The sequence below is a fragment of the Dipodomys merriami genome, unplaced genomic scaffold, assembly GCF_024711535.1.
Source record: "Dipodomys merriami isolate MVZ:Mamm:240054 unplaced genomic scaffold, mDipMer1.0.p SCAF_3, whole genome shotgun sequence".
Classification (NCBI taxonomy): domain Eukaryota; kingdom Metazoa; phylum Chordata; class Mammalia; order Rodentia; family Heteromyidae; genus Dipodomys; species Dipodomys merriami.
This window is the reverse complement of record NW_027204492.1, coordinates 36146389-36167967: the sequence shown is the minus strand read 5'-3', so window position 1 is coordinate 36167967 and position 21579 is coordinate 36146389. Positions and strand designations below refer to the sequence as shown.

At 36.1% G+C, this 21579-nt stretch overlaps 1 protein-coding gene across 1 annotated transcript in view; it reads right to left on the bottom strand.

Annotated features, from left to right (window-relative positions):
• Positions 1-667: 667 nt before the first annotated feature.
• Ammecr1 (AMMECR nuclear protein 1) overlaps positions 668-21579 on the bottom strand; it is a 132256-nt gene continuing 111344 nt past the window's right edge. Inside the window, exons 4-6 of the mRNA XM_070039907.1 lie at positions 8572-8662; positions 7159-7255; positions 668-5011 (exon numbers count right to left, since the gene is read on the bottom strand). Coding sequence (XP_069896008.1) covers positions 4897-5011; positions 7159-7255; positions 8572-8662 — 303 coding nt within the window. The 3' untranslated portion in view covers positions 668-4896. The remainder of the gene's footprint in view (positions 5012-7158; positions 7256-8571; positions 8663-21579) is intronic.

Here is a 21579-nt window from a genome sequence, read left to right as displayed (position 1 = left end):
CAAGGGCCTCATGGATGTGGGGCAAGCACTCTACGACTGAGCCAACTTCCCAGCCTTCCTGTTAACCTTTTAGTAACAAGTACTGATGAGATCAACATTCTACTATAAGAATAGTTAAATAAATAGCCAGGCGCCAGTGGCTCATGCCTGCAATCCTAGCTACTTAGGAGGCTGAGATCTGAGGAACACGGTTCAAAGCCAGCCCAGGCAGGAAAAGTCTGTGAGACTCTTATCTCCAGTAAACCATTCAGAAGACTGGAAGTGGTGCTGTGGCTCAAGTGGTAGAGAGCCAGCCTGGAGCTGAAGAGCTGAGGGACAGCATCCAGGCCCAGAGTTCAAGCCCCAAAACCGACAAAAAAAGTTAAATAAATAAACAAGAAGCTGGGCACCAGTGGCTCACAGCTATAATCCTAGCTACTCAGGAGGCTGATATCTGAGGACAATGGTTTGAAACCAGCTGGGCAGGAAAGTCAGTGAGACTCTTATCTCCAATAAACCACCAGAAAACCAGAAGTTGTGCTGTGGCTCAAAGTAGTAGAGAGCTAGCCTTGAGCAAAAAAGCTCAAGGACAGTGCTCAGGCCCTAAGTTCAAGCCTCACAACTGACCAAAATAAACCAACCAACGAACAAGAAGTGATAACTTGATTTTAACATTTTATTGGGTAAATGATTTCAAAGGTAATAACAATAGTGTCAAAACTACTACAATATCTTTCCACAGCCATACCTTACAGACCCACATAAACCTTATATTTTTTTTCTTTTTGCACATTTTTTTAATATTTTAAAGCCATACATGTCATATAAAATGCCCATTTCCAATAGTTTCTTCAAACTATTAAGCAATTAAATGTGGAAGGAAGGAGGACCTAGTTATATGTGAAGGGGATTTTGGGTAATCTGTGATGTCTTACTGTAATCAAAAGACAGGTTACTAAGAAAGAAGGAAAAGAGGAGCTACTCCAGGTAGCTTTTTGCTCAGTACAATCTCACCAATAACTCAATATGCTGGTGACCTATTCAACATAATTTTGGGGAACATATAAAACACTAAAATAACTTAGAAACTAGATCCAAATATTTCAAAAGTAATCAACTTTGATATACAAAAGCAGTTAGAGGTGGTTACAAAAGTTTTATTTTCTCAGTGCATCTATATACCAGCGCAGTTTACTGGGTCCAGAGCAAAATAAAAGGTTTTTTTTTCTGAAATAGTAATAAAAAACAAGGAAAACATATCTTTGTATATAAAGAATCAATGCTGGTCTTAAGAATAATGTAATCAGAAACCCTTAAATCGAGAGGCACACAATGGGTTTCCACTTTTAAAAAATAAAAGGAAAGTCACCAGTTTATTTAAATGGAGGAGGCATTCACACCCCTCAAATAAACTTAATTCAATTTAACATCACTAGCAAAAATCACTTAGAAACTGTACAAAAATAAAAAAGTGAACACACATAATCCTGCAAGGTTTTTTGTAAGGACTGGAAGGCAGGCTTTTGGAGCAGCATTTGGGCATGGCTGGGGGCTTCTTTGGTTTGATCTAACACACATAAGAGATGGAATCTATTCCAGATGACAGTTTCAAATTTCTTGCACATTTGAAGACGAGGCCAGTATACAAACTTCCGGTGTGCTGGGCATTGGGACTGTATGCACTGGACTGAAAACTTCACAACTGTTTTAAGTAGAGTGAGGGAAGAGAGCAAGCTTTGTACTTCCCCCATCAATTTTACCGTCCTCTCAAGGTAGGGGAGACTAGAGAGGGCAGTAGCACGTTCTCAGCGCAATCAGAAGGCCACTTGAAGGGTGGGGGAGAGGGGACAATTATTCCTTTAGAATCTGGTACCTGGCTGACTTTAAGAACAAAAAAACCCTTCCAGAAATGGAAGCCTTTTGCTACATACCAAAACACACATACTATTTTCCAAAAGGAAAAAATACCCAGTTACATTGGAAAACAGAAAACTTAAGTGTAACTAGTTAACATTTACAAGGGGCTATGTAAACTTTGTGCTACTCAATATGAAGTTCAAGTATTACTTCTGAGCATTTAAAGATCACTGAACTTATACGATATTCCGGTGAGTAAGAGTGCAATTCACATTTGTGTTTCTCAACGAATAAACCACAACTGGCTAGAACATAACCTGTGCAATTAGAATGTTTGTCCAAGTTAAAGACACATGCTACGTAGTTCCACATGTTCAAAGTTAAGTCAAACCACATATTTAACAGCTTTGTAATATACAACAAAGGTGAAAGGTGAAAAGGTCTAGCATTTGTTTAAAGCACACCATTACAGTTTGTATAACACCCTTTATACTACAAAGTCTTTTAGTCAACAGCTACTTAGACACAAAAAATGCATTGTGCATCAACTTGAATACAAAAGGAGACAAAACTATCCTTTTTCCCCCAAGCCATGGTGGAAAATATTGCTGACCTCGTCCTTTGAAGCCTGCAGGATGGTTATATCTTCAGTATAACATTATTACACTGGTATGAAAATCTGTATAACATCTGCATATATCAAGAATTTTAAAAAATCTGATATGATTTTAGAGTCCGCATGACCAGTCACGTGACCTGCTCAAGATTGATTAGCACCGTTAAATACATAAATACACACATATGTGTGTATGTGTATGTAAGTAATATGTACACATACACACATATGTGTGTGATAGATCTTTTCTTTAAAAAAAAACAAACAAACTTCTAACCATAAGCTCACCCAGGATGAGGAGCCTGCTGAACTGATGAGATGATAGTTAAGATGGATTTCACAATAATATTGGTCTAGGTCTATTTTGTCTCTCTTTAGTTTGTTTCATTTACCTTTTTTGCAGCAAACAGTATCATTCAGCTTGTGCTCAGTTTCCCTATAAGGGCAAAATAGTTCCTATCAGGTAGCCTCCTATTTTTATACTGAAAGACTAATCTATTCCAAAATGCTTCCAAGTAGAAACAACTGCATTTTGAATTCATTTCTTTTAAAGTCTAAGGATTTCATTTTCCTGACTTATCTCTTTTCAGTGGAACTGGCTACCTAGATTGCATTTCAGGCTATCTAGCAATTGGCTTCTTAAGGCATCTCAACTGAAAATGGTTGTTTAAATAATGGATGCTGTGGATGAAAGAACACCATCAAACTTCTAAGAATTCTCATCAAACACTAAAGTAGTGTGCTCTGCCCCAGTGGCAAGCAGAAGGGAGTCAGCCAACTAGCTCATGAACTAGAAAAAGGGTTCTGAATTCTCAATTAGCAGTCTGTCACTTGTCACAGCAACTATATGTATAAGCTACATCATTTCAATATTCAGAGACATTTCTACAGTTTTAGAATATATATTCTGCAGCATACTTTTATCACTTGATACACCAATTTCCTGTTTGAAAATTATATATTTTTCCCCAAATATATATCTATCTATCTCTATCTCTATATATATTACCATAAAGTCAAGGCCATCTTTTGCCAAAATTATCTATTTTTTCCCCTGGGGATATACATATAGACCTTCTGTTGACATCACTAATTTCTCCTTGTGCTCATCATGGGAAGACTTGCCCCACATATGAGCTAGGCTCTAACTTTTAGCATAATTGAATGCCAACCACATCTTTATAGGTATGACAGAACATCTTATCAACAAAGCAAATGTGTTTCTATCAAAAGTATGTAGTGCAGAAAGAGATTCAAACTATTTTATAGGCTCTCTGAAACTCTGGTATTGTCTCCATGGCAAGCAAACATATTTGAAGTCATGGTATGTATGAACTTTTGTTTCACTAGATTATCTTTACCATATCTTTAGATGGAGTGAAAACTATCTCTGGCCAATTGTGACTTCCTGAAACCTTAACCTAACAAATTTAACTTAATAGAAAATAGACAAATGTCTTTTGGTTATTTGCTCAAAATAACTTTTTCAGCTAAAAAAATACATTAAGAGTAAGGAATTTGTCTAATCTCTTGTTTCCCATTTAGAAACAATAAATTTTACAAGAATATTTCTCTACATTGCCTTTTTGAACCCCTCTTAATTTTATTGTCTTCTCAAAGGCACTAAGTTCTGCATCTGTTTTCTTCCTAATATTTGCTGCTTTTCAAAATGATTTCTGTAGCATATTTGAAAGGTACTTTCTTAAAACAGTGATTTAGTTTATGAACTGATTCTATAGTGGGGTGAGGCAGTCTTTCATGACAACCAGCATAGTAGGCATAAATGGTTCTTTTTCTCTGTGACAAGCCCTATCATGTATCTTTAAATGTTTGTTACTAACATTCATATATATTAACCACAGGAAAAATAAATTCTTAAGGAATGCTGACCTAAATATGAAGCTGTCATAGCAAAGGGAATTTTAGGCAAATTCAAGAGTAATATACAAAGACCTGAATTTGATATGAATTACTCCCAAACCCATCTACCAAAACATAACTCTCTTACTGAGGAAAACTTACTAGACAAATCTAAACAAGATCCTTAAAAACTGCACACTTTCTTCCATCCACAGTCAAAAAAGAAGGTGGGAAGGAAGGAAGCAAAAGTAAAGGATGAAAGGCAATAAAGACAAACCTGTTTGAGATAGCAAAGCAAAATTCTATCTAAATTGTAAGAAAAGAAAAATCCCAAAAGTTATACATGATGCTGCAAAAAAAAAAAATCAATGCTTAAAAATAAGAAAACAAGATCTTCTTAACAAATGTCACTTTCCTACCCGTTACCATGATGATCTTAAATGACAATGTCGAAGTTTCACCATGGCAACGGAAACTATCATCATAAAATGGTACAGTAAAAGAGATAGCTAGACCAAGAAGGTGGAGGGTCTCCTGGGAAGAGGTCGGCAGAGAGGCCCAATGACTGGTTGTGCGGCTCAGTGTCAGGAATAATGGTTGTATGGAGGAAGGGGATGCCCAATGCCATTTTGGAAGTGATGATGCTGGCGATGAGCAAGGTATTCAGCATAACTCAAGGTCATCTTTTCACTACGGTACCTAAAAGAAAATCAGGGAAGAGAAAGTTAACATAAAGAAGTAGGTGATATACCTAATCAGAAAACAAGAGGTGTAGAAAGAATCAGTGACTTCCCATGGTCATACCACCAGTAAGTACCAAAGCTGAGATCACAATACAGAAATCCAAACTCTGAATCTAGGATTCTTCCTACTCCTTGTTTGAATATTCTGCAAAACTGAATACCCCTTTAGTCCTAGTTTACTTACAGGAAGGAACAAAACACCTAATCTGCATCTCATTCACTTGAGTATTTGCTTCACAGATCTTTCATCTTTCCCCCATTTATCATTCCTTCCTGTCCACACATAAACTTGGGTTTTACTATTAACTATGACTGTTCTTAATGCTAGATCCAGAACTCTTTCTTTGCCCTAAGTCTAGCTTTCTTTTCATTGAAGGTACCTTCTACCTTCAATGCACTTCTCAAACTACTTTCTGGCCAAGTGCTTCTGCTACTACTCTTCCATAGACAGCTATTGGAAGGCAGCTTGATTGTATCTGACCTTTCCACGATGATAGTGCTTACTACTCTGTTTTTGAAGCTCTCTAATTCTTTCATGCCTGTCAGATGGCTTCTTAGCCATCTCAGATCTGCTCCTGCCTCTTTCATCTCTTTGCTCCTTTTAGCTCTGCTTTATAGGATTTTCCTAGTTTGCATCTTTACGTGGTTGACTTTATATTTTGTCCCTCTCAGAGAATCTGATCCTTATAGCTTCAGCTATGATCTCTGAAGATGTACCGAAGGCATTATCTCTTAGTCATAAGCTTTGCGCCTCCCCATTTTCAGTGACCTACTACTAGACATTCCTAGGAGTACTTTAAATCCAGAACTGAAACATCAGTCTAAGTCTCCTCCTGTCATCACTATGTCCCTTCAACAGATAACCTTGGTCTCTTTTATCTAGATGAAAACCTTGACTTCCTTATTTCTAAATGATAACCAAATCCTGCCACTTCTTCTATAATATCTGCCCCAGCCTTTCTTCCCATCTGACTTCCCTTCAATGCACCTCATTTGAATTGCTGCCATAGACACTTCCATGACAGTGCTGTTTCTTAGCTATTCTTTCTGTTTCTAGTTCCAATCATACACTTCTCCAAACCTATCTGGTTTATCTACAGCTGCTACCAAATGCCTAGTTTGGACTGTCAGATCCAACTCACCTTCTGGGCCATATTTTCCTTGAATACTGTATTTTATATGTGCACTGAACACTAGCCAAGTAGGAGTATTTCACATTGCTTATGACTTGCTTTGTACTTTGCCACCTACATGCCTTCATTCAACATCTTAGGGAAATCCCTTTTCCTCAGATATTCTACCCACTCTGCAAGCACAGCTCTCAATCCACCTCCTCTTTGAAACCTTCTGTTACTCCTCTACTCCTTCCTGGAATTCCTCTTTCTTGGCTTTACAATCTTATATCATCCATCATACTCTGCCTTATAGTAATAGTTATTTTTGTACATGCCCTTCTATTCTCCCCACTATAAAGTTAGGGAGAGCAGAAATGGAGGCATTTTCAAATTTGTAACTGCTCAGAGCTGAGAATAGTCCATTTTTAGACTAGAGGCATTCAATACAGTTCTCTAGAATTGAAATACATGGAAACAGCAACCTGTTTTCCTAAAATGTTTGATATTTTCCTTTTTAAGTAAGAATTCCTATTATTCCATGCTTAAGTTTATTTAGTATTCAAGTTTAGCTCAATTGTGTTTCTCAATAAGCTTTCATGGTACTCTTCAATCACTGCCAAAATTCTAATGTTAAATTCAAATTCAAAGACTGCTTATCAGAATCCTGGAGTTCTGCTAGGCAGTGTGAAAAGCTGGCAGAATAGCTAATTCTGGTGCTTTCTCTAGTAAGGTAGTCTAAAGTCTCAGAGGGCTTGTTGGTACAAAGCCAGAGTAATCACACAGAGATAAAGATGGGAAGGATGGACTCATAGATCATACAGGCTTTTCTGCCAAGCAGAGTCCCATTATATCAATCCTCAGTATGTCCCTGCCTTCATTTCCTCTATTTTATAAGAGGAAAGTAAGTACAGTTAGAGAGACCAAAGATATAAAAGGGTTGTAAGACATATGTACTGGTTAGCTTTATGTGAGAAAATGCCTTCTATACCTGGTCAGTTTTATGGTTTTCCTGAATTCATTAGTAATTGGAGCTTTGTATCCTCCTTTCCTCAGTAAGGAGTCTATAGTCTGAATGTGGTCCCATCCTGTGGAGAGTTGATCAGATAAAATAGCAGTTAAGTACAAATCACAAGCACCTTTGGTTAAATACAAAATGACTTTGTGGATGTCAGCTATCACTGTCCCCAAATTCCATCAACTCGTTTGGGCCTAAAAACAATCACAGAGAACAGCTAAAATTTCATCCTATACAGAAGCAAGTCTATCACCACTTATCTTCAATAATAGCTATCCACAATATCTAACAACATTGGTTTCCTGATCTCAACCATATTTGAAGGCAAGGAGTCTAAGAGATAGGCAGTGACTGATAAATTATGTCTGTAACAAACAATAACCACTATACTCTTCAAGAGATGTTACTGTAATAACTCAGTCTTATTTAGGACTCGTTTGCTACTAGATGGTAATTTCTAGTTGTAATGGTATCTTCCTAATTAATTACAGAATCAATCAATTTAAATTTGTGTGCAATGCTCAAGGGCATTTTTTATTGGTTCAGATAAGGATGATAACCATACTTATGTATGCTTTATGAATTCAATAGTACTGCAGGATTAAGACATTTTCTAGAGCAACTCAAATAAATCTATAACTGTCATAAGAACTAACTTTCTTATTTGGGAGTTTAATGAGGTTAACTTTTACTATTATGTTTCTCATATTTATATGAACGAACATAGGCAAACCAAATCTTAAATGCTTTCTGATGAGAAGAAAAGCTCTATTAGACAAAAGATATTCCTTTCAGTTAATATAAGAATTTAGTAGCAGCTAGAAAGGACAAAAATACTATAGAGTGAAGTTTGTGTTGGTTCATCAAGATTTGTGCTATATCTATGTAATGGGAAAATGTCTGTTTATTAGTAATTACCAAGCATATAAAATAATAATACTTCACTTACTCATAATGACCCAGTCCTAATGGGAAACCTACAGTTTTAATATTAGTGGAATGAGTAGTGGCAGCCACCTAAGAATAAAACATTAGATACTGACAATGGGAATATGCTACATGGCGGTCTCTCAAGCTCCAGGCTTGCTCATGCCAAAACAATACTTGTAGAATAATGGAATATGAAAAAATAGAATTTCAGATTAGTAGCAAATCATCAACTAAGGCCCAATCTTTGCCTTTGTTCAAAACTTCAGTGGAGATATTCTGCATTAGTATAAGTCACTGATTTGAAAGACATTGCAGTGGCAGTGATAAAAGAGTCACTTCTTGCAATTTGACATTGATCAATTATCAGGCATAACTGCAAGGTCAAATATTACATTTCAATTTGTCAATTTGTTTAAATTCTTCATCAGATCATATGAAATAAATTCCAACAGTGACCTTGCTCCTTTGCAACCTCCGGTAGGTAGGTGGCGGTGCGTTTTGATCCTTTTTCATTGATGAACTCTATTCTAATGCCATGTACACCCACCTGAAAGAAATGGGCAGTTTTATTAGTACAGTCTTCTTGATAGAAACAGAAAAATGTTATAATTTAACTTTCAATAGAATGCAGTTCTTCCTTTCCCCTTGATTTTTGAAGTGCATATCAGTTTTCTCTTTACAAAGCTTTGGCTTTCAGTTGGTGAGCCACTACGATGTTCAATGGAGACTCAAAATATTGATTTGTATGGACCCCAAATGGGTACAGCTATGCTATTGTAGTTAGAAAACTCAAACATCCTTTAGGGGGCTATGCCACAGTTGGTGCCAAGAATTCTGCTCCAACTCCCAGATTATGATTCATGATATTAAGGAGCTAAACAAAGTGAACTGACTTCAAAGAGAAAGTAAGCAACCATCTTGTTTAGGAGGCCACTCAGCACATCAAATTACATCCAAAATTTCTTGTGCCTACCCCTCCCAAAGTGTCAAGCCCCATTCAAATTTTGACTTGTTCGTTGGCAAGTAAAAAGTATCAGATAAGACTGACAAAAAAAGGAACACCACCAGTTGGACATCAAACAGTACAACTGAATTTAAGAGCATGAATCAATTTGGGACAGGGCATTTTTACAGTCTTTCTATTACCCTAACCTAGAAACCACTGTTTACTTTGAGAAATATGAAACAAATTTTCCATGATAAAAATGGTAGTCTTCTTAGGAAATGTGAACAATATCTTGGCAATGTTTTTAAAAGCAGCATGCTTTTCTTTTAGTTTACAATCAAAAGAAACCTGTCCTTTTTCTTCATTTCTTACACAACGCTAAAGAAAGATTTTAAATTCTTAACTTCTTTGCCAAGATGGTAATAAAAATGCAATTTCCAAAGTACAACCACTCTATTCCATTTTCCTAAATCTGTGGTTGTCTAAATTCAACAGTTCCCAAGTGGAGTATCAGGCTGTCCAAGGTCCTGGAAGGCAGATGTAAGAGCAGGTGAACATTATTTCCCAGGATGGAGGATTCTTTTCAGAACAGGTGAGTGAAATCACAGACCTTATCCTTTCTATATATATAGATATAGAGTCTAAAACAGGAAAATGGGTCACTTATATCCTCTTGCTGTGTCTACCCTCAACCTGAAAATTTCCAAATTTTTCTGTAATAAAATGTTCTCTGGGAAATCCAATTCATTGTTTCCTTGGACCTTCACATATCTATCCATTAGAGCCTGTCAGATCTTCTGAGTGTTCTTTGTTTTGTATTAAAGCATATCTCTATGGCTAGCCTTCTATATATTTCATATCAATATTCTTATGAATCTTCTTTTGTTAAAAAATGTGCCCAGAGCAACCGTTTAGAAAGCTTAACACAACAAAATTTCCCAGACACTGTGGGAAATCACTGCGGAGAACTGAGAAGTCTGAGTGCTTAGCTCTAAGGCATTTGCAAAATAAAGGACATCCCCAGTGGCTGACATAGCACTGAGGTAATGACAAATTAGCAATACTTTCTGTCTCCTAACTTCCTGATCAGTTACTTTGAAATTATTTTCTTGGACAATATCAGATTCTTTATAATTTGTTTTTTTTAATCCACAGTAGAAGCAATTTATGCTCCATCATTCACTGAAGTGAATTTTGAATCTTCAACTCCATTTATCAAAAACATCTGTCATGGTAAAATTGGAAAGAAATTCAGTATTTATTAAGATGTCGAGTCAAAAAGCTGTGAGAAGGAGATTGTATCCCTATCAGTGAGGTGAGAATATCAGACAAAATCAACAGGACTGGATTGGTAGGGAGTGGGGAAGGGGCTGCAGAGGTTATTAGAATTGTAAAATGTTTCAAGTATAGTTTGGAAAAAGAACAACTCCCCAAGTGATTTTTATCCTTATTGATCTAGATAGCCCTAATAACTATCCTAGCTCTGACAAACAATGGGTACTGGGAAAAATGACTTAGGCAAATGGGGGGGGGGTAATGTAATTTAGACATGTAAATCCTTTCTTCATAGGAGTACATTCTATGTTCTTCAACAAAATGTCAGAGATTTTAAAGCCTAGTAATTTACCAATTAAAAGAGGCTAAGACGAATTGTACGGTCTGTGAATTATGTATCAATAAAGCTATTTATATGAAGTCAGATCAAAATCAAAGGACATGATGAACAAAAACAAAAATTAATCACAAATAAGATTGCTTCTTTTACTTTTGTATTATGAGAAGGCACCTCCGTCAAATTTGATTTAAAAATAAAAATTCTCCCATTGAGTGCATTTTCAACTTTTGTTTTCTGTGTTCCCCCGATTCTCAACAACTGAAAGCCCCTGTAAGTTTAGCAATTTGGGGCTTTATAAAACCAAAACTAACATGGTTCACTTTTTCCTCAACTAGTAGAATCAAAACAATAATATGATTCTTTTTTTTTTTTTTTTTTTTTTTCATCACTTCCAGCTTTTTATGAGTGGTTTATTGGAGGTAAGAGTCTCGCGTACTTTTCTGCCGAGGCTGGCTTCGAACCATGATCCTCATATCTCAGCCTCCTAAGTAGCTAGGATTACAAGTGTGAGCCACAAGCACCCAGGTAAGAGCTTACATTTTATGGGCAGGTTCCCTTCCATTAAGCCTCATTTTCTAAAGAGTTCACCCTCCTCCCCATCAGTGGTGCCAGACTGGGAATCAACCAAGGACATACCAGATCCAAAAGATAGCAAATTCTTATTTTCTTTTTTTTTGGGTCCGGTCGTGGGGCCTGAACTCTGGGCCTGGGCGCTGTCCCTCAGCTCTTCAGCTCAAGGCTAGCGCTCTAATAATATGATTCTTAACAGAATCAAACCATATCATTTTTATCACCTGTTGTGAAACAGAATTTTCTTTACCACTACTGCCACAAAACCATCACATAGTACAATCAAACCAGGAGAATCAAAAATGGTTGCTATATGCCGTAGAAAATGTCCAATTCTGGGCCAACTGTGGAAATCACTGGCTTTGCAAATTCAGTCATCTGCACTAAATGAGCACCCAAACAGAATCCATATTGTTTCGGGGAGGCATATGTCACAGCTGCAACTCCAAAATACAACCTCATGCATAGCAACTGAATCCTCCCTTGGACTGATTAGATGTCCAGCACCTTCCCAAGAGGCAAAAGTATAGTAGCAGTTATCAACTAGATAAGAGATTAGCTAACTAGGGAGCTTGGATTCCTTGAAGTAAATCTGCTTTAAAATTCTACCAAAATAACTTTGTATTTTTAATGACAAATGGAAAGATCTAGAAAAACTATGTCAACAAACATACCGCTACTTAATACTACCACTAACGAAAGTACAGCCAAGTGAGCAAAACCTGGAGACTTGCAAATCTAGCCTATGAGAGTCCACAGGTCATTTTCAAAATTATTACAAGGTCTGAGAAAAAAATGCTTTCAAAATCCTTCAGCTGTAATAATACTGTTTTAATCAAGACTATACTTTTGCTAAGCAGAGCTATAAATCAACTCAAATGGTAGTAAATTAAATGCAGGACTTATAGATAAGAGGATATGGAATTAAGAGCTCTGTGTGTGCTGAGAGAATATTAAGACCAGTTCAACAGATTCATATTTCATGATAAAAAGAAAGCCATATTTTTGTGGAACCATTCCATAGCAAGTTTTTTTTATTAATGCTATTACACAATCTTTTGGATATTTTTTTACATTTTCCAGAATGATTAAATATCAAGATTAATGTTAAGACCCTCAAATATATCTTGATTATTCTGTGCTTGATTATCCAGTTTGGGGGATTATGCTTCCCCACTCAACCTGGCCTCAGCCCCATCCACTTTCCTCTCTTATCCATTTCTCTATATTTTCACTACTCTACCAGAGAGCACATGGGCACACAGGAAAGAGATATATGCAAATTAATCAATTTTGCTACATAGTAAAAGGTTTGGTAGAAGAGATTATAAATAATGGCCATAATGAAGCTCAGAGACTGTCTGCAGATTTCATTTATCCTTGCTATCTTTCCTCTTATTATAAACATGGCTTCACTTAAAACTATTATCCCCTAATGCAGCGACCCTCAATACAAGAGCATTAAAAATGTGCCCTCTTCTACCCCATTACAATATACAGTCCATATTACACTCATCACAATTGCATAGTCAAAGCTTAATATACCCACTTTGTCTATAAGGCAAGTGCTAGTCCTACAATCTGCTAGCAATGCCACCAAAGGGTCTCACTTTTACTTGTGAGCCTAATCAGCAAGCTAACAATCTGAAGAGGTTGAAACATGGGGGGAAAAAGAATCATCTGGCTAAAAGCAATAAATGTGGATAAAATGTGCTCTGGTGCAGTTGAGTAGGCTCCATGCAGACCTTTGACCATTTGGGTCCACAATTACCTCCACAGTTGTGACCCTCAAAGCTTAAATCTATTTCTGATCATATCCTGGCCAAAAGAAGCAATTTCTTTCCTTAAGTGGAATTGTGTCTCAGCCAATGCCACAGTCAGTCCCATCTTCCCCCATTTCAGGACCAAATTCTGGGTTTCTCTGTAACAATGGGGCTATAGTTCATTCTATTCATTTTCAGTGAATTCATCTTGAAAAACATGAAAAGTATCAAGAGGTCAAAGAATCAAAATGGTTTGACATGTATTTCTGGAAGAAATCGTTTGGCACAATATGTTTTGTAATTAACCACACAGCCAGTTACTGGCCATTTACATAAGAATGACCTGCCAGGCTCAATATGCTAGTCTCTCTGAACTTTAGGAAAGAACTCAGTTCCTAATGAGAGGAACTAGGATATCTGGCATCCCCTGTAACCTTTTCAAGCTGGCATCGCTGAAGACACTCCTGTGTGTTCACAAAACAGCTCAGGGAACCACAAAATACTGTACTGGATAATCCATGGGACTGACTCAGAGTCTGGTGTCTCTAATACAGTTAGTAGGAAAAACTGCATGTGTTATCCCTCTGAAAACCACAAAATCCTCTAAGCACCATGGTGACCTCCTGCACTTATCTTCCAGAACTTGCCCCAGCCTAATTCAGCCTTGTTAAACTAGTGACTTCCTTTACTTCAAGAAAGCAAATTCAACACTCAGGAGGAAAATAGATCAAGTTTGGGCCTACTCCAAGTTATACTTTTGAATAATAATTATTTGGACAAGAAAATTTAAGAGCTTATTTTCAGAAGCTGATAATGATTTGTTTAGATCCTAACCAACCAATCCCTTTCCATCAAACCTGAGACTAAGAAACAATCATTCAGACTTCATAGTATGTAAAGCTTCCTATCAAGTCCTTGCAGCTGTGGTATTTTACTTTGCCCCTCAGTAGGAGAGGCAAGTCTAAAATTCTGCAGGTATGTAAAATCTGACCAAGTTATAGTCTAAAGTGTTGTTGCAATTCTGCTTTTTTTGAATCAGTAACTTTTACTTTTGTAAACCATACACAACTATACACATAAAATTTCTGTTTATAAAATTACTCAAGTTCTACATATTCTTATTATATATGTATATATACACAGATATATGTATGTATATGTATATGCTTCGTTCTTAGAAAGTCTAATGGAGAAAATAAAAGGTGATCTGTAATACTAGTACTACCTAGAGATAACTTTTATTTTATTTTATTTTATTGTGAACATACTGTACAGAGGGGTTACAATTACATGGGCAAGATAATGAGTACATTTCCTATCAAGCATTGTAGCCTCCTCCTTTGTTTACCCTTCACATCCCTTCACAGTCTCCCCCCCCACCCCCCCACCCAATCCTCCCCACCCCCCACCAAAGTTGTAAAGTTCGTTTTCGACATGACAACTTGTACTTCTCCTAGAGATAACTTTTATCTTAATGACAAAATCTTTTTCTCCTGAACCAACTAAGATATCTCCAAGAACTACATTTTAGACTGTTTTATCCATTTTAAGAAAAATTCTTATAATGATCTTTATGTATCTACTTTGATCAGCTTTTTACACTAAATATTAGAAACATAAATCAAGAAGGATAATTGATTAAAAATCCATCCAAAGGTTACTTGAACACAGCCTTTTAACATATTTTACTATAAAAATGCTCATCATCCACCTCAGCTGAGTTATTTTTTCTTGCTATTTTGTGAAAATAATTACAAAGGTCCTCTTGACCAAAATACATGTGTTGCTCTGATCTAAGATCCCAGCAAATTAGTCACCTTTAGCTTAGAAATTTAGTTCAGTCTCCATGGACGAATTCTTGGCTGTTGCAGAGCTTACTAAAGGCCTAATTAGTGCCAATTTTGATTCATGTAGGAGACTTAGACATCTTGTCTATCAGGAAAACAAGTCTGCCAATTTATTCACAAAGGCCACTGAACAACAATCTGATAACATTTATTTTAACTAATAGCTGCCGCACAGATTTTAAATAGCTAAAATATCTAATAATCACCCCCTGTGAACTTTTTAAAAATTACTAAGATGTTAAATAAAGCAAGCCTAATGAAAAGCTGCTTTGAAAGGCTATGAAGCCAAACATGTTTACATATCATTTGCAATCAAAGTGTTCATCCTGTATGGTTTTGTAAAGAACTAGTGACAGCTTAGAGTATGATTTTAGAAAAAGTTCAATTCTCTGTAATGATTAATTATAATAAGCATTCTATAAAATTAAACATCCTGAACTTCCCAAGTAAAATTCAGAAAACAGAGATGACCTTTAAATAAAGAGCCTACTTTTCATCAAAAGTTACAAAAATGCATCCTACCAGTTTTGGGAAAAGAAGAAAAAAAGAAATGAGAAAGAAAGTGAATTTACACTCAAGAAAAGCAAAGTAATACATTTTTCTCAAAACTTGGAAATGTGACCTAGTTTCCTTCTCCAAGGTTAGGGAAGGGGGACAGAAAAATCTCTTAACAATCATACTCAATATGAAGTAATGCTTTCCTGATAAGAAATTAAGAAAAATCTTATTCATGTTATAAATGTACATTGATTATCTGACTCAGTACGGTTTCACTCAGTCTACAAAAAGGACTTATTAATAAAAAGTTACATGGATAAATTTATGTAAATAAATTCATCTTAGCAGGATGCCAATGGCTCATGCCTGTAATCCTAGATAGTCAGGAGGCTGAGATCTGAGGATCACAGCTTGAAGCCAGCCCAGGTAGAAAAGTCTGTGAGACTCACCTCCAATTAAGCACCAAGAAAGCTGGAGTCAAGATATGGGTCAAGTGGTAGAGCGCTAGCCTTTAGCAGAAAAAAAAAAAGCTCAGGAACAGCACTCAGGCCTTGAGTTCAAGCCCCAGGACTGGCCCAAAATTTGTTTTTAAAATAAATTAATCTTAAAGTTATGAAGAAGAAAAAGAAGCACTGTAGTGAGTCCTTATAAAGTGTATTTGTTTCACTTATACTTAGATATGTAATATCGACTTAAACCAAGATATAGTAATAAAATAGAGGTATTAATGACAAAATATTTTCCTTCCCAGACAGACTTATTTTATGGAAAAGAAATCTAGAATGTACCATTAAAACACTGGACTATGTTTAACTTGCTGTCTATATTTAATTTGAAAATGGTCATTTTTAAATTTAGGGCTCTCTTTTTATGACTTCTAAATGGCTACTGGTGATTAGTCCTTTGGATATAATTGAAACCAAAGCCATTTTAGAGAAGGTAGTTTGTCACAGAATAATATTTTGTGGGAGTCCAGAATCCTTAGGTATTGCCTAGTCCAAGTTTTTAGCTTCCTGATATAGTATCTGAGGTCCAGAAAGGTCACAGAGCTGGGAAGTGGCAATTGGCAACTAAGCCCAACTCTCCTTGTTCCCCAAATTCATGACTATTTTTATTAAATGCTGGGGACACATGCAAGCTGTAAACAACACACTGAGTCGAATTTAGGAAGGGAGAGAGGCCTGAGGATGAACTAACATGCCCACTTCTTTATGGGTACTAATAGCTAATAGGCATTTTTAAGCACTACATCACATTCTCAGAAGTTATGTTATTTTTATGGTTTGTTTCTCCACCAGTCTTCTTATACACTACCTTGTTGATGCACAGCATATTTTTTGTATATGGCTAGGAAACACAAAGCATCCCTTTCCCAATGTCCCACAGCCCTTGAAAAAGCATTTAACTTAAGAGCATCAAGACAAAGATTAAATTACCCAAAATGCTGTCTTACACAAAATTCTAGATCTTGATACCCATATTTAAAAAATAAAAAAGCGGGAATCTTAAGGCAGAGCAGAGGCAAAATATGATGAACATCATAGTTGGGGAAAAACAACTGAGGGAAGAAACAGAATGTATACATATAACTAGAAGTCCTTTCACTTGGTGACTTTGTGAGTCATGCTAACCATCTGTGTATGAATGGAAAATCTGTTTCAGGAGTACATTAAGAGGAGCTAAATCATGCAAACCTTTATGAAGGGAGTGAGTGTGAAAAGGAGAACATTAGCTTCTAAAATATATGAAAGATAATGATGGTAGCCAATTTATTCATCTCATCTGTTTATTCTCATGAAGGTTGTTACAAAAGAGCCCTATTATTAACTGCAAGCAAATACGTCAGAAATGGAGCTGTGATTGCTCAAGAGGTGTGCATTAGAGATTGCTTTTAACGTGAAGTACAGCTCTCTGAGTACCAGGCGTCCACAAGCCTCATGTACAATGACAGTTTGGATATGTTAGGGACAGAGAGAGACTAGAGACTTGGATGTAATCTAGCTTTGTAGTCTATGGACAGATTTATCACACAAAAATCCTACTGGCCAGCACCACCCAACATGGGTGTTGTATGCCACTAAAAAGAACTAATACTCTGTGCTTAGACTATGATATACTGCCCAAGAAACAGTGATGAAGGGAGCTAGAGGAAAAATACCTTCACATTTGTGAAAGTCATTAATCTTTTGAAACATGATCTAAGCATCTACTTTAGAATACAGAAAACATTTCTCTGTCATGCCTCCAAATGATCTCCTCTAAAGCTCAGAAGTAAAAGATGCCTGATTACAATTTAGAAAATATTTTGACTTCTGTCAGCAATGTGCTACATTAGCTTCCACAAATCACGGGTGGCATACTTGCCATACAAGTTCTTCTACAAACAAAAGCTTATTCATTTACATCATCCTGAAAATGAGCAGCTGTGAGATGACACACCTAGAATCACTCCTGAAGTCAAACTCCACCCATTGTAATGTCACTGATTATATATCCTTTTAGATGTTTGAAAAGAAACACAGCTCCCAAATGTTTCACTGCATTAATTCCAGGCTATATGCCATTTTGGAGACCTCCAACATATTGTATGAGCTTCTTTCTTTCTAAAGCACTACGTCTGTCAATCATCCTGTCATTCAGAATTCAGATAACACTGTCAACTAAAGAACACAGAATAAAAGTAATACTATTTTGTGTTCAAATACAAGATAGATCATGTTAGATTTCTCCCTAGTGGGTAACAATTTTTCTCATTTGATTATCCTCTTAGGCCAATTTATAAGTTAATGCCTATTTTTCCAATTATTCACTCTTCATCTTCATAATCACCAGGGAAATAAGCAGATCATGATGTATGCAATGATCAGCAATTCTTGGGAAGGGTGACAGTCCTCCAACTTTTCTGTATGGCACAAGGTGTAGGTGGTGGTACTCCTTAGAAGCTACCTATAGATACTACAGAACATACAGAAGCGTCATTCTATCAATTCAATACTGTCTTGAAAATATTCTATTTTTGAAATCATTTACCAAAGATTTCTTGTATCCTAAAAGAGAAGCCACTCTAGTCCCTAAAAAAAAGTCTAAAGTAAATCTTGCTTTCCTAAGTTTCATTATAAAACTTGAGACATATTACCAAAGGAGAACTCCAAACAGACTGTGCTAAACTTAACCTTCATTGAAAAAGACAGAAAGATGGTAGCCAGCCCTGTGGCAATCCAATTGTTTTCCTGATGATCTGAAAATTAAGTGACTATTACCACCAGTCATGTTTATCATTCTCATGACCACAAGGATGTCTTTCTTGTTAGTGAAGTTACCTACCTCTGTGCTTAAAGACGTCTAGATTCTGCCCTCGTTCTGCCTTGGTCTGAGTATTTTTATCACTCTAATTAGGAATTCTACTGCAGTAACACACTTTACCATTGGGGGTCAAATCTCAAGCCATATTTCCACAAGAGACGCTCTATGACAGAACTTTCTGCTTCTACAAAACAAACTCATTATCTATCACTAACTTTAAAATTCTCTATTATAATTGTCCATTGATACTGTTTTCCACTGTGGCATAAACATATATGGAACTCTGCATGTCAGGTTAATATTAGATATCTACTGTGAATGGGATATATTATGGTGGGAAAAAAGTTGGAATTATTTGTCAATGTGAAATTTCTCAAAGTGAATGTATACTTTTGTAATGTAGATCCATCAAAATACAAGAAAATCATAGCATAATTTACATATAAGCTGAATCACAAAGACTTCCAAATCTTTTAAATAGTAACTGTATTCAACATGATCTCAGATACATAATCATGTATGCAAATTTATTGATACAAAGACACAGATTAAGTATGGAAAGAAATATAGTTGTCCCTTTGACACCCCCTACAGGATACCAAAATATGAAGACACTCAAACAAATCTCCTATATAAAATGTTACACTATTCAAAAATTACCTATATACATTCTCCCATATACATCCAATATTTCTAGGTTATTTATTATTTATATATATATATATATACACAATATAAATGATATGTAAATAGTTGTTATATGCTATACTGTATGGGAAATAATGAAAAGACAAAAAAGTATTTATATATTCAGTATAGATGTAATATTTTTTCAAATAACTTCCATCTACAGTTGGTTGGGTCCATGCATGGAGAATTCACACACACTGAGATTCTGACTGCATTCTAAAGTGTTAAAAGTAGTTATATAAGAATGATATCATTATGAATAGCTTACATTTCTTTATACTTTTGAATGTTTGCAGCTTTCTTTTCCAGTAAATTAATATTACTATGGATGGTCAGTGTGTGTATATAAATTTATTTTCCATTTTTTTATTCTGATGAAATATACAAAACATAAAATTTACCATCTTAATTTTTTTGCAGGGGGCGTTTATGAGGCAGGTTTTCACTATGTAATCCTAGGCTGGCCTTAAACTGACACTCCTCTTCCTTTATGTTCCAAGTGCTGGGCTTACAAATGTGCACCATCATACTTGGCCCTCATTTTAAAGCATGTAATTCAGTGGCATTAAATATACTCTAAGTATTTTGCAACTACTACCACCACTATCTAATTTCAGAACTATTTTATCACTGCAAATGGAAACTCTTTGCCCATTAAGCAGTCACTTCTCATTCATCCTCAAACTCTAGAAATCATGAATCTGCTTTTGCTCTCTGTGGATATGTCAACTCTGAGATAGTTTGTATAAACAGAATCATAAAATATGTGGCCTTTGAGTCTGGTTTCTTTCACTCAACATAATTTTTTCAAAAGTCTATTAATTTTCTAGTGTGCATCAGTACTTAATTTCTTATGACTAAGTAAATTCAGTTTTTGTTCCAAAATCTGTTTTCAATTCATTTGGGCATATATCTACAAGTAGAACTGTGTAAGTATATAATTAAAAATATATACTTTAATTCCAATTTAGCACGCTATGTTTAAAGTAGCCATGCTCTTCTCAGAATTATCAAAGAAAACCTTAGAATATCATTCCCCCAATAAATGAGTTCTATTTTCAACCAAAATGGTACATTTATAGCCACCTAAAAAAAAGAGAATGGAAGAAAGACAGCCTCTTCAGTAAATGGTGTTGGAAAATTGGTTAAACACCTGCAGAAAACTAAAGCTAGATCCTTCTCTATCACCCTACACCAAAATCAACTCCAAATGGATCAAAGACCTTGAAGTCAAAACAGACACCCTGAACATTACAGGAAAGAATAGGAGAAACTCTAGAGCTCCTTGGTACAGGCCAAAAGTTTCTTAATAAAGACCTAGAAACACAGCAAATCAAGGAAAGGTTGGACAAATGGGATTGCATGAAACTGCAGAGCTTCTGCATGGCAAAGTACATAGCTAGCAATATCAATAGAAAGCCCACGGATTGGGAGATCTTCAGTAGCCATACAACAGACAAGGGTCTCACATCTAAAATATACTTAGAACTCAAAAATCCCCCAAAAATAAATCCTCAAAGAAACAACTGCCTGATAAATAAGTGAGCTAAAGACTTAAAGAGAAACTTCTCTGAAGAGTAAAGAAGGATGGCCAATAGACACATGAAGAAATGCTCAACTTCCCTAGCCATAAAAGAAATGCAAATCAAAACAACATTGAGATTCCACCTCACCCCAGTTAGAATGGCTATAATCAAGAAATTTAATAACAACAGGTGCTGGAGGGGATGTGGCCAAAAGGGAACCCTACTGCATTGTTGATTGGAGTGTAAACTTGTTCAACCACTCTGGAAAGAAGTATGGTGACTCCTCAAAAGACTGCACTGTGACCCAGCAATCCCACTTTCGGGCATTTACCCAAATGATCACAAACAAGGCCAAACTAAAGCCACCAGCACAACTATGTTTATTGCAGCATTATTTACTATAGCTAAGATATGGAACCAACCCAGATGCCCCTCAGTAGATGAATGGATCAAGAAATTGTGGTATATACACACAATGGAATTCTATGCCTCCATCAGAAAGAATGATATTGCCCCATTTGTTAGGAAAAGGACAGACTTGGGGAAAAATTGTATTAAGTGAAGTAAGCCAGGCCCAAAGAAACATAGGTCGCATGGTTTCCCTATTTGCAATAACTAGTATATGTCTAGGACAAGCAGAAAAGGTCAAAAGCTATGTACATATGACCATATAAGATGATGCTAAGTGAAATGAACCCCAAGATAG